This window comes from Lepidothrix coronata, unplaced genomic scaffold, assembly GCF_001604755.1.
Source record: "Lepidothrix coronata isolate B3197 unplaced genomic scaffold, Lepidothrix_coronata-1.0 Scaffold28, whole genome shotgun sequence".
Lineage (NCBI taxonomy): Eukaryota > Metazoa > Chordata > Aves > Passeriformes > Pipridae > Lepidothrix > Lepidothrix coronata.
In genome coordinates, this window is record NW_016690208.1 from 4,793,925 (window position 1) to 4,806,397 (window position 12,473).

The following is a 12,473-nucleotide window of genomic DNA, read 5'->3' on the forward strand; positions in this document are numbered from 1 at the left end:
TGTTTTATTATTTAGAGCCAGGCAGGAGCTCAGACACTCGGCTGAACTCAGAGGCCAGGAAATGCCTTGAGGTGCACGTGGAGTATCACAATTCCAGGACACTCAGCTGCTTTTATGGATGTAAGTCCACGCTCGCTCTCCAGAAGATGTTGGCACATGGGCTTCCCAAGCTGCTCCTTGCTGAAATCGGAAGGGCTTATTTGTCACAAGGGGGAAGAGAAACACACGTGGCTTACGATGCTCAATATTTTCATCTGTTGAATTCATTTGCTGGTGGTTTGTATCCCTGCCTTCCTGCTGCAGAAAGCTTGGCTGATGAACAAGCTGAATCTGATGGGCCTCTGTGTTTTGCAGCAAAATGAAATCTCCAGTGCATTTTCTCCACATAAATCTCTGCAGACAGTTGCTAAAAAAGGGGCTGTTCCTGAGGCTGCAGCAGCTGTGATGTGGTAACTACAAGAGCACTGCTGGAGTCCAGTGATGGCAAGATCCTCCTCAAAGTACTGGCAGCTCCTGCCCATCCCAAATGCTTCCTGCCCGACTGTAACAGATGTGTGGCTTTTTTCCCCTCCATCTTTCACTGTACCCCAAAGGCAGAGCACCCAGGAACTCCATTCACTTATGCAATTTAACTTGCAGGATTTTCTCCGTGTCCCTCTCTCCCTTTTTAAATTACCCGCTCTCTTCCCAAACCCTGAGAGACAGAGAAGTTGTAGAGTCACAGGTGCCTGAGCCCTTTAAAAACTCAAGGCTGTTGTGCTTTCCTCAAGCCAGTACCTGGAGTTGGGCTCTTCCCAGTGACCAGACCCCAGGGCCACCCAGGCTGCTCCTTTCCCTGTGGTTTGCAATGTTCCCACCACACTTGCAAGGCACACCTTGTAAAACGGGCAGAGCCTGGTGTTTCATTCACCAGCTGGGAACTCCCTTCAAAAACAACCTTTTTTACCTCCATCCCACGTTAAGGAGAACAGCAGAGCTGTTGTGATTTTATGCAGCACCAGGGCTGCACTGCCCAGCACAGCTCAGGAGAGGATGGAGCCAAGGTCTCCAAAATCACAATTTCCCTCACAGTGACGAGGGTAAGGAAGTGCTGAAGGGAAGGAGTGGGAGCCAGGACATTCAGCTCCCAGCTTTGCCACCTCTGTTCTCTTTCATCCCAAAGACTCTACAATTTCACACCCTTGAAAGCAGGAAAAATATTTCCCAGAAAGGCTACAATAAAATACTGATGTTTACCAAGCACTCTGAACCCCTGGAACGGATGTAATCCTGCCAGGATCCACTCAGTACAGCAATACAAACCAGGAATAACAGGAATTAACAAACAGCCCAGAGAGATGAATATTATCGGCACTTTTCAGGTCTCCTCAGGCATGAATGGATGTTCCACAAATGGAATGCACAAAGAGCCACCTCAACTCTGCATCCTGGATCACAGGAGAAACTTGCCCCACAGTTAATTTGGGCTCAAGCTGTTCCAGAGCACAGAAAGTCACAGAATTTGCACCAAAATGCCCAGGGAGGTACCAGCAGCTGAGTCTCTTCCTGCTGTCCAGGTGAACACTCAAAAATCACAAAATCAACTAGGCTGGAAAAGACCTCTGAGATAACCGAGTCCAATCTATGACCTAACAGCACCTTGTCAACTAGACCATGGCACTGAGTGCCACTTCCAGTCTTTTCTTAAACACAAAAAAGTGGCACCTGCTGGGAGCAAATCCAGCCCAGCGCTGCAAAACTCACAGGAGCGTCAGGAAAGTCCTGGAAACATAGAACTGGGAAGCCACTTGGGACAGCAAACCCTCCATTCCACCTGTAAACACACGTGGGTGTGAAGCCTTGTTAATCAGCACCACACACACACACACACACAGATCTCTTGCTTGTCCCAGCTGTGGGATGGAGCTTCCCCCTGGGAGCTCAGCACAACTATTAATTATTTGTGTTGCCCATGGCAGAGCTGGTCTCCCTGAGCAGCAGAAGCCATTCCTCCCAGGCTCCCCGGGGCAGGCAAGCACCAGAGAGGCTGCAAATCAAGGAATTGCCCCGGGGTCCCATCATGGATCAGCAGCTGGTCCCACTTCCACAGCGAGCTCTGCCCGGCATCCAGACAGGGGCCGACTTTCACACGAGCCAGCTCTGCTCCCTGGCAGCCAGAGCGTGGGAGGGGAATGGAGCTGCATCCCCAGGGCAGGAGAGGAGCTCTGTCACACCCTGTGTGTTCAGAGCTGCCTCCCAGGAGCACAGCACAGCCTCATCCTCCACGGCTCAGAGAGCAAACTGCAACCGCAGCTGACAGCTCCCAGCCCCATCCATGCATTTTTAAAAGCAGCTTCCAAGACAAAACATCTGCTCCCAGGTGGAACCAGGGCTCCATATGAAATGGCTTCTACCCTGAGTTATGCTATTAGTGTAACACAGGTGTTTTCCCCATTTCAAGCCATTTTCTAAGTCTTTCCCCTTCATTAGCCCCAAACTCCCAGGGAAGAGCCACTCTGGCTGCTCCAGAGGGTGTAAATGCAAAGGATAACAGAAAAGCATGAAGGGAACCAAGCCAATCCAATATTCCTCTTCCAAAAAATCCCTCCAGGTGTAGCAGCTGCACAGAGCTACTGATTCACACAAAAGGTGAAGGTTCTTTAGATATGCCCTGCCTAATCTCAGTGCTGGAAAGCAAAGTCCTGTGGCTCCAGTGCTGGCATCCTTGGGCAAAATCCTCTTGCTGAAAGAAAACTGGGAATAGCAGATGATTTTTAAGCTATTTGCTCCTACCCTGTGATCAGGTAGTGATCAGACAGTAGCACTGCCTGTCAAGTCATTCATTCAGAGTTTCTGTTGCTGCTCCAGATCCTGGGGCCTTGCAGAGGATCCTTTTATTCCTTCCAGTGAATTAAGGATCAATAAGATGCTTCAGCACAGGCTTGCTCCCCCTTTCCCAGGCTTCAGTGGGACAGGGATGAGTCAGGCACTTACAGGATCAGGCCATTACACTGGCTTGGGTTTGGCTGCTCACTTCGAAGGCTCTCAGTCCAAAGCCTCAGATTCAGTTCCAAGAAGAGGCCGTATTTGCTCCCCCCCTGGTGGGAACAGAGGTCATGGCTATTGCCCTTACCAGCCCTGTTAATTTTATCCTGGGAGAAGCCAGTTAAGTCACTTAAGTACAGGGTTGTGCTGCAAATTGCTCATTTAATATTGCCCTTGAAACTGCACTGTAATGATAATTTTTCACTTCCTTCCCTAGATAGTTGCATAACAATGCTGGGCATTGTTTAGAGAGCTCCAAACTAGAGGCAGCCTTGGCCCTTTCCCCTTCTCCTCACCAAGAACTTGTGACTTTCTGGCTGTGGAGGGTTTTTTGGCCTGTTTTTTTTTTATACACTCTATCAGCTTATTACATCAAACACCAGACAGACGTGACTCTAATGTTAAGTAGCCTTCCAACAGAATTATTCCTACTTTTCTTTCATCAGAAAAAAAAATAATCCCATTTATACCAGTTAAATCTAAGCCAGTTAGAAAGTCAGATCTGCCAAATAACATTTAATTAAAAGTATCTTTAAGGGAGGGAGCAGCTCAGTCAATGGAAAGCTTTCCCATTGACAATAAATAGCCCAGGCCCAGAATTCCACAGTCTCACTTTGTGGTTGGGATGTGCAGCCTGAGTGCCCAGATCAGGAGGAATTTGGGTTTCATGGCTTTGGTTGGCAGGGGGTTTTATAACAGGCAAGTGGCTTTGAACTCTGGAAGCTGGGCTGGCTGATCAGAGCAGGACTGGAACAGAGGGATGGGACACGGCACCGGGAACACCTGAGCAGCAATTTGGAGACAAAACTGCTCTTCAAGCAGGACAGCATCGTCCATCCTGATGATCTTCATTTAACAAACCAAGTCATTCTGTTAGTCCCAGTCCATAAAAAAAAAAAAAAATCCCCTTCCTATCTGCACAGCCAACTGCAGATTATTCCCTCCAAGCCTGAGGCCTGGATCAGTGAGGAAAGAAGCTGATTCCCCAGACTTTTACCAGCATATCCAATTTTAAGCCTTTCTGCTCTTGGCTATGACTTTGCTCATCCTCAAGGCACCACCAAGGCAAGGCTTTCCCCTGTGGTTTATGTAATATATCAGGACTAAATCCAACATCTGGGACACATCACTGAACTGGAGAAGGCCAACAGAGCTGTGCAGCCTGTTCCTGTCTCCTTCATCCAGAAATTTCTACTCTCCCATCACCTCCAAGTCTCTGCTGTCATCACCAGAGCAAGTCATGGTCCAGCTGCATTTGGCTCAAGAGAGGAATAGCCAAAAAGGATTTTAAAAATCCCTCTTCTCTAATGAATCAATTTCTCAGCCTTTATAACACATTTTCACCCTCTTTGGTATAATAAGCACAGTTCCCCTAACTTTGAAAATAAGGGGAAGAAGGTCCCTAATTGGCTACATCCTCCAGGAGAACAGAAATTAATTACACCACAAGATCTTCATGTGGCATAAGCAAAGTCATGCTGCAGACACCAGCCAAGGTTCTGACAAGACCTGGAGCCAGCAGGAGCCTGAAGGGGACCCAGCACACATGGAGTGAACTAAACTGCAACATCTTGTCACCATGATCCAAAGGCAAATCTCCTGGTTATAAGAACTCTTCCTGGACAGTGTCCCTCCTCCCTTGTCAGCCATGAGCTCCTTCAGACCCTTTCCCAGGAGGGAAGCATCCAATGACTAATGCAACAGGTAGCAAAAGGTACCTCAGTAGCTGGTCATGGAGCTCCAGGTAGCACAGCTTGTTCCTGCTTCACAGCCAACATTCCAGGTGGGAAAGGTCCATGACTGCCTCGCTTCCAGACCCAGCTCTGTGTTCAGCCAGGCTCTGGTGTGATCAATAGATTATTAATATTTATCTCACAGGGAACTGGTGCCCTCAGGCCACACAAGACTCAAACTTACTTAACTTCAGTTGACTTGGGAGCGAACTCCACAGAACCCACAAACACGTGGCCAACACACAAAGTTCTCTTTCTACTCTGCTTGGCACAAATGCCTCGTACAACACTCACAATTTCGGGATAAAGCATCCAGAGGGACAGCTCTCACCCAGGAGAGGCACAACAAGCAGGAGGTCTGGCAGAGCTTCAGTCAGCGAGGTGCAAGTCAGCACAGGGAAAAGGCAGGGAATCACCTCAGCTCGGTTCCCACCTGCACATCCAAGTCCAATTAACACCCTGAAGACACAACTGTTTGTATTGCAGCAGCACCTACAGGGCAGAGGGAACAGAGGATCACACTGAACAGGCACAAGGCACTTCCCTATCCAGAGGGAGCAGGGACAGAGCTTTCCTCCCCCCATCCCACAAGGTGAAACACAGAAGCACCAAAAAGGATGCCCGAGGTCCTGGGGAAACCTGCAAAGCAGCCAGGCACTGACTCCAAATCCAAGGTCTGACCAGCAAAGGTCCCTCTCGCTGCTGTGGTAGAGACTAAAAGTCCTGCTTGGCTCCACGTTGGGCTTGACCACAACGTTGGGCTTGATCAGATGACTCACAAATGCTGAAAGTACAAGTGAGTTGTTCAAAATGTCCCAAAGGAGATGTCAGCACAACCAGCACTGCCAACACTGCCTGCTAAGCTATCATGTAATTTTTGCTCAGGCCACCTATTATGCAGCACAGCTATTTTAGAAATGTTTGTCCTGTTTTTCACATCCTTCTGCAGTCAGTCTCCTTCAGGCAGAGGCCTACAGAAGTAAAATTTGAATCTTTCAGAAACCTCTGAACCAGCTTTCTCCAATGTAATAATTGAGCAATTTCAGGTTTGTTCTATGGAGAAAAGAGAGGCAAAAGGCCTGGTAGTGCACCTGAGCCCTTTCCCAATCCCACAGAAGAAGCTAATTGCATTTTCCCAAAACCAGCACTGCTGCTGGTGCTAATTTTCACCTCTGGGGCAGATACAATTAAACACCACCTCTTGGAAACAGGAGAGCTTTTAGTACTATATAGAGTCCCGATTTAAAAAGCTGTGACAGTTTACAAGAACTAGCAGCATGGAAATATCAGAATATTTCATGTTGTGATCCCTTGGATACATGTAAAACAAACAGGAACCACTCCAGAGGGAAGTTCGCCCCAATGGTGGATTTTCTCTGCAAACACCAGTTTATTCTGCCTTAACCACCAAGCTGAGTTGCTCCCTCTCTCCCTGTCAGAAGGCCAGCAGTTCCTCCACACCAGTTTTCCCATCAGAACAGGAGGAAGATGCCTCCTCTCAGAGCTCAGTGGTGCTCAGAGCACTCTCTAATTGCCTGATGCACATTCAGGTCAGGTCCTCGCTGTGGTGACACTAATGAGCGAGATGGAGACTGTTTATGACACAATCAAGAAAAGTTTTCCAACATTACAAAAGCCAACAGTGATATTGAATATACACAGACTGCAAGAAAACACAGAAGGGAAAGGAAGGAACAAGGTGTGCTTTTATCTGAGTTCCCATGCCAGATTAATACATTTCTGGACCGACTGCAGCATCATCTACTGTTCTTTCTGTGTGGGATCAATAATGTCTCCGTGATGTCAATGCAGTACAGTGATGGCTTTCCCAGGATGTGCCCATGCCTCCCCTCCCAGACCCAGAAGTCTCCAGAGTGGCCTTATAAAGCAAAGGGCCAAATCCAGCAGAGCTCTGTGGACACTGATGGACTGGGCCCTGGAATGAGCTTGTCACTCTCAGGAATGATGATCCAGGGTTTGGTGCTTCCTACACGTTCCAAATTAGCCACCACAAAAAGGCAAGTTAGAGCACCTGCAGCAGCAGAGAAGAGCAGGACACCTCCTGCAAGCAGGTACTTCACAGCTCCCACAGCCCAGTTCTGCCTGACAAGAGTCCTCAGAGGTTACAGGCAGCTGAATTGATGCACTTCAATTGGTACCAGCTCAGAACCCCACAGAGGGTAACTCAGGCTCGTGTAGTACCTGCTCAACTTGAGTTTGTGGAGCACAATCCCAGAGCTGGACATTTCCAACAGGCCCCAGCAGAGATCCCCACATCCAACACCAGGAGCTGAGCACCACAGGAACACCAGCCCTGCAGAGTCACAACTGCTCAGCTGCTTCCAGAGCCCTGGACCTTCAACAAGTCCTCCTGGAGCCTGACAGTGCTGCTGGAGCAAATGGCATCAGGAAGGTCAGCAAGGGGCTCCTCTGCAAAACCACCAGTGCTGTGTGACTGCTGCAGCACAGGCTCCAGCTCTGGGCTCTGTGAATAGCAGAGTTTGGCCCTGTCAGCACCAGGATTCTCTGCTGCCAGCACAGAGCAGATGCCTTTGTTTAGGATGGGCTGAATTCAGGGACACACTAAGGGATGGAGTAAAACAAATGAACACTTGCACTTCTTCAGGGCACACATCTTCCCACCCCATCCTATGTCCTAGAAGGGCCATAGTTCCCCCAGACTCCAAAGAAAAGGTCTGGCACCCTCTGCCTGCACAGGCACCTTCTGCAGTTCTTACATCTGAGTTAATGTTCCCAGGAAAAAAAAAACAAAACAAAACAAACAAAACAAACAAACAAACAAACAAAAATCAGATGGCTTTGATGCCAGTCACCATGGCTTTACCACCCAAACTGCCACCTGAGGTTCCACCTGCCACCCAGACGTGCCTATCAGATGGAGTTCAGAGTCATTTACTTCAACTCACAAGTTTCTACACTGCAATGCAAGTGGAGTTAAGGAGGAAACTCTCAGTGTAGTTCACAGTGCAGTGAGGACAGAGAGGCTCCACCAACATCTACTTTCAAGGCCTGAAAAGCACAGCAGGGACTTCTAACACCACACACCCTGCCAAAAACACCCAGATAAGCCAGAGGAGATGTGCTTCCCATTTCTCTTCCATTTGTCCTCACTAACAGCTGGTAGCAGTGTTCTTTGTGCTGGACAGGCTCGTGTTAGTGGGACTCAGCCCCACACTAGAATTTCCTTCACAGAAATGACCAAAATCTAGTCCCAAAAAAGTTTCCAAGCAAAACAAAAAGAGAAAGAAAGAAAAAGCCTCAGTCTGATTAAAATCCAGCTCCACCAGAGTCGGCAGAGCAATGGTTTTAACTCTGCATTCTCCTTTCATTTTCCCAGGAGTTACTACATAATACAACAAAACCGAGAAACACCTGCTGCCCTAATGAACCAACACTCATTAAACAAGACAACCCACTAGCTGTGGGTGCTAATTATTGCAGAGCATGCAAAGAGAACCGATGAAAAGCTACTGTAGTTCATACACTTAAGGCATTCTTGGTTTTTTTAGCTCTCAAGTCCAGCTACTGCATCACCTCCACTTCTGACTGACAGAGGAGAAATAAAACACAGGGATGAACAGCACGAACAACAACGTTGTAAGGCCTCCAAGTGACTCGTTTAGCCTTCTTTGGTTTTAGCCTTTTTCATCTTTGATAAGAATGTGCAAGACACGGCATTCCCGTGAACGCTAAACAGCCTGGAGCTATTTTCTCCCAGCCTTGTGAGAATTCCTGTAGCGCCCAGTTTTAAAGCTGAGACTTGGGAGTCTCTGCAGTGCCATCACAGCCTCCCATGCGAACACCCAGCGCTGACCAGCCTTCAGCATCACCCTCCTCTAGCAGAGGAGCCGATCCCTCCCAAGGACACCCACCGGGCACCCACCGCTCCCACCACCCGAACGCGAGCGGGAGCTGCCCCAGCGCGTTTTTCCCGACTCCTCTCGGTTTGCTCCGGCTGGATCCCCACCCGAGCAACAGCTCCTCGCTGCCCCGGGCTGAGCGCGGAGCGGGGCGGGCGCGGTGCCGCGGGGGTGGGCGCAGCGCCGGGGCCGGGACCGCGCTCCCGCCGGGCTCCGCTCGCCCCGGGACCGGGCTCCTGCCGGCACCGGGCTCACCTGGAGTAGAAGCGTCGGGCGGCGGAGCCCGGGCTGTCCCCGCCGGGCGGGCACGCCATGGGCGCCGGCCCCGCGGCGGGGAGCGGGCAGCGGAGTATGGCAGCGCCGGGAAGTGATGCACCGAGCAAAGAAACTCGCGGGCAGGCCCCTCCTCCGGCTGATGTCAGCCCGGCCCGGCCCTGCCTCCCGCCCGGCACGGCGTGGGACGGGGGAGCCGAGCCCCGGCCAGGGCATCCCGGGCTCCGCGCGGTCACCCTCCTCCCCCGTGTTCGCATTCCTTCGTCCCCCGCGTCCACATCCCCGCGTCCACATCCCCTCGTCCTCCCTGTCACCAACCCCTGTGGTGCCTCACCGCTCACCCGGGAGCTCCCACGGCACGCCCGGACAAAGGGATGTGGCACAGCACCGCTGGTGTCTGACCCGCGCCAGGTGTAGCCGCTTAAACCCATGATTAGGAGAAGCAGTTCTGGCTGAACCAAAGCCCTTTTGGCCTCGAAAGGAAGTGTCTGCACCTGGAGGCAGCCAGGAGGAGCAGCTGGGAGCAGGACCTGGCAGGGCTGTGCCACGAGCAGGTTTAGCCACAAAGCCAAGACTGGCCGCTGTCTTTGGTAGGGAGGAATCCACCTGGGAAAGGGGTGTTTCCCTCCATCCCACAACATCATCTTTCAGTTAACTGTGTCTTGTTGAACCTCGTGGCCTTTAATATTTATTAAATTGTTATCTAGAGGTGGATGCAGCTCATCCTCAAACACTGCATCCAGCTCCCTTTGTTTCCCAAGGCTTGAGATGCCCCTGTGGAAGTTGATGAGCTGGTCACTCAGCAGAAGCCTGTCTGAAAATTAGTGCCACTCACCCAGCAACAGCAAATTAAATGTTGTTATCGTCACAGACCCACCCCCCCCCAGAGCAGCACAGTTATAAACTGTGGCTTTGTCTGGGTTCCAGCAGCTCGCCCTGCACACACACAACCCCATGGCTGGAGGGAATCCAGAGCAATACTTGCTTACTGGACTGTTTCACTCTGGGGACCTGCTGAAAACCCCTCTCTCAAGAGTAAACCCAGGTCCTGCTCGGGAAAAAACATCCTCCATAACACCCCACTAGCAAACCACAAAAGCCTCTTTCCCGAGAGCTAATTGATTGGACATTTGAATTCAAAACAAAACCCCATAAACAAACCTGTGTCTGTGTCTCAGCTTTGGAATAGTCTCAGTCCTGTAGATAAACCACAGCAGAGAAAGCTGAAAGCATCCAGCTGAGAGCTGCCTCCTCACCCAGGGAGGTGGGATGGTGTCCTGGGTGCCTCATCACCCCAAAAATAAGGAATCCCTCTGCCACAGAAGCCCCTCTGGGAGGACCATTACCAACCTGTGGGCCAGGCTGGGACTTTGTGCCTCACAGCAGCCAGTTTTTACCCAGGCTGTGGTTTCCCTGACAGCAGCAAACATCCTGGTGCAAGCAGCTTTTCACAGGCACATGGAAAAAAGGAACTGTTCAGCCTTAAAAGATTTTGGGATTTCCAGGGGGGGTGTTTGAACCTGCCTTCCCCCTCCCTAGCCCCTCTTCAAGAGAAGAATATTACTGCAAAAGATGCAAACCAGCTGCTGCTGCTGCCACTGGTTACAGCCCTTCCCCAGGCACAGAGGATGCTGGGCTGGCATTCCCTGCGTGTGGGCAGAGAGAGGAATTGCCCTTCAGAGAAACAATGCTGGAAAGGGGAGTGAGGGAAAGGAGGGTGGAGGCAGCTTCCAGTTTGGGCTCCAGCCAGATACACAGTATTCCACAGAGCTCTGGGCAAAGGGGTCACCCCGACGTTAATGGCACAGGAATGGCCTGGTCACGTCCCAGGGTCTGGGTTAGGCAGGAGGGCAGAGTGAGATGAGCATAATGGTCCCCTCTGGCCTTCAAATTCATGAATTTGCAATGGATAATTTATCATCTGGCACACCCAGCTTCTTCTTCCTCTTGTAGAAGTGGCAAATAGGTCACAATAGATTTGAATTCGTTAGATGAAGTAATTCAATTGCTTTGCTGTGGGTTGGGTTTGGTTAACCCCACATGTGCATGCCAAGAGCTCCCTGCAGGGACTTGGACCCGAGCCACAACTCAGATCCACTTCTTGGCTACAATGGAACAGGCAAATTATGAGAGCACAGAGAGAAAGGAACCCCCAGTACTTCAGAAATACCACTAATTCCTCTGGTGAACTGTGTGCACATTGTGCCGTGTGCTGGGAAGGACATGGAGCAATTAGAGAGGCTCCAGATGAATGTGACAAGTGTGACCTCTGAGAAAAAGGTGTGAGCAATCGATTCGTTCAGATAGGATCAAGAAGTGGAGCTCTAATCTTTAGACATGAAAAGGGCTGCTGCAGGGTGGAAAGAAGGAGGAATGGATCATGAAGAAGAGGGTAGGATACAAAGAAACTGGGATAGAATCCATCAAAGGCGATGCAGGTTCATTTCTGTCAGACATTATTTACCTCTGCACCTCCAACACCTTTTGTTCCCGCAATCTTAAGGCTCATCATCTTGTTCCTCCCAGTTCCTGAGTGTCTCTACACCTTCACTTACAAACACAGGCAGAATCACAGTGTTAAATAATAGGATTGCAGGATCCTTAACTCTTCTTGAGCAGTTCTTAGTATTTCTTTTATAAATTCATACCCAAAGCTGTCACAACACAAGATGGAAGGACTCTAACTATCGTCATATTTCCCTCCGCTTGGAAGAGGCTGAGGGGAAGACAGCAAGATAGAAAACACAGTAAATTTTGCCAGTCATTTAAGGATTGCCAGGACACAGGAACAGCCCTCCAGTACCTCCATGTCTTCATCATCCAGACACACTAGAGCCTGGCACTCCCTCCCAAACACAAAGATTTATCTTAATTAGCAGGGCATCTTTCCTGCAGCTCATGGAATGGATTGCTGGGGGCCTCTGCTGGGGTTTATGTGCAAAAAGAGCTCTGCAATTCAGCTCCCGAAGCTGACAGCCCCCAGCTGAAATCACTACAGAACTGGCACTGTAAATCCTCATCTCTCTCTGGCAACAGCTGGAATTAATCACCATAGTCTGCACTGTCTTTTTTTTCAAGTAGGCAGGTTCCAAAAGCACCTTGCTATTGTCCAGCATTCCATTTTCTATGTCCCTATAAAGGCAGCCTGCAAGGAAGTTCTAGTTTAAACCAAACTAAAAAGAACCACCCAGCAAAACTGAAGAAACTTTGTCTTGGCTTTGATATCAGATGTTTTCACAGCCATGAATTTAGATGAGGATAAACATATCTTTGAGGAAGTTTGCACCTTTCTAATATCAGAATACCCCAGAGGATGTAACTTCCTCTTGTGTGCAGGAAATGATAGCTCATGGGGGGGGGTTTCATCTCGATCCAGTACTTTCCCAGTTTGTTGGGACAGATGCAGGCACCAGACAAGGGACACAGGGCTGGAAGTGAGGGGATGATGGGCAGCCTTGGCCTGGACTGCTTTCCTGTGAAACATCACTGTTGGTGCTGCCACGTGCTAGTTTGTGAAGTCAAGATAACAAAGCAACTTCTACCTGTCCCTCCTGGGGAAAGA

The 12,473-nt window shown here is 49.9% G+C and overlaps 1 protein-coding gene across 2 annotated transcripts in view; it reads right to left on the minus strand.

The window, feature by feature from the left end:
* GPSM1 (G-protein signaling modulator 1) overlaps positions 1-12,473 on the minus strand; it is a 110,398-nt gene that overhangs the window by 61,025 nt on the left and 36,900 nt on the right. Inside the window, exon 1 of one of the 2 annotated variants that reach the window (XM_017810034.1) lies at positions 8,894-8,952. The exons of the other annotated variant lie outside the window; for it this stretch is intronic. Within the exon in view, the coding sequence (XP_017665523.1) occupies positions 8,894-8,952 (59 nt within the window). Of the gene's footprint in view, positions 1-8,893; positions 8,953-12,473 lie in introns of those variants that run through there. 2 annotated transcript variants of the gene reach the window in all.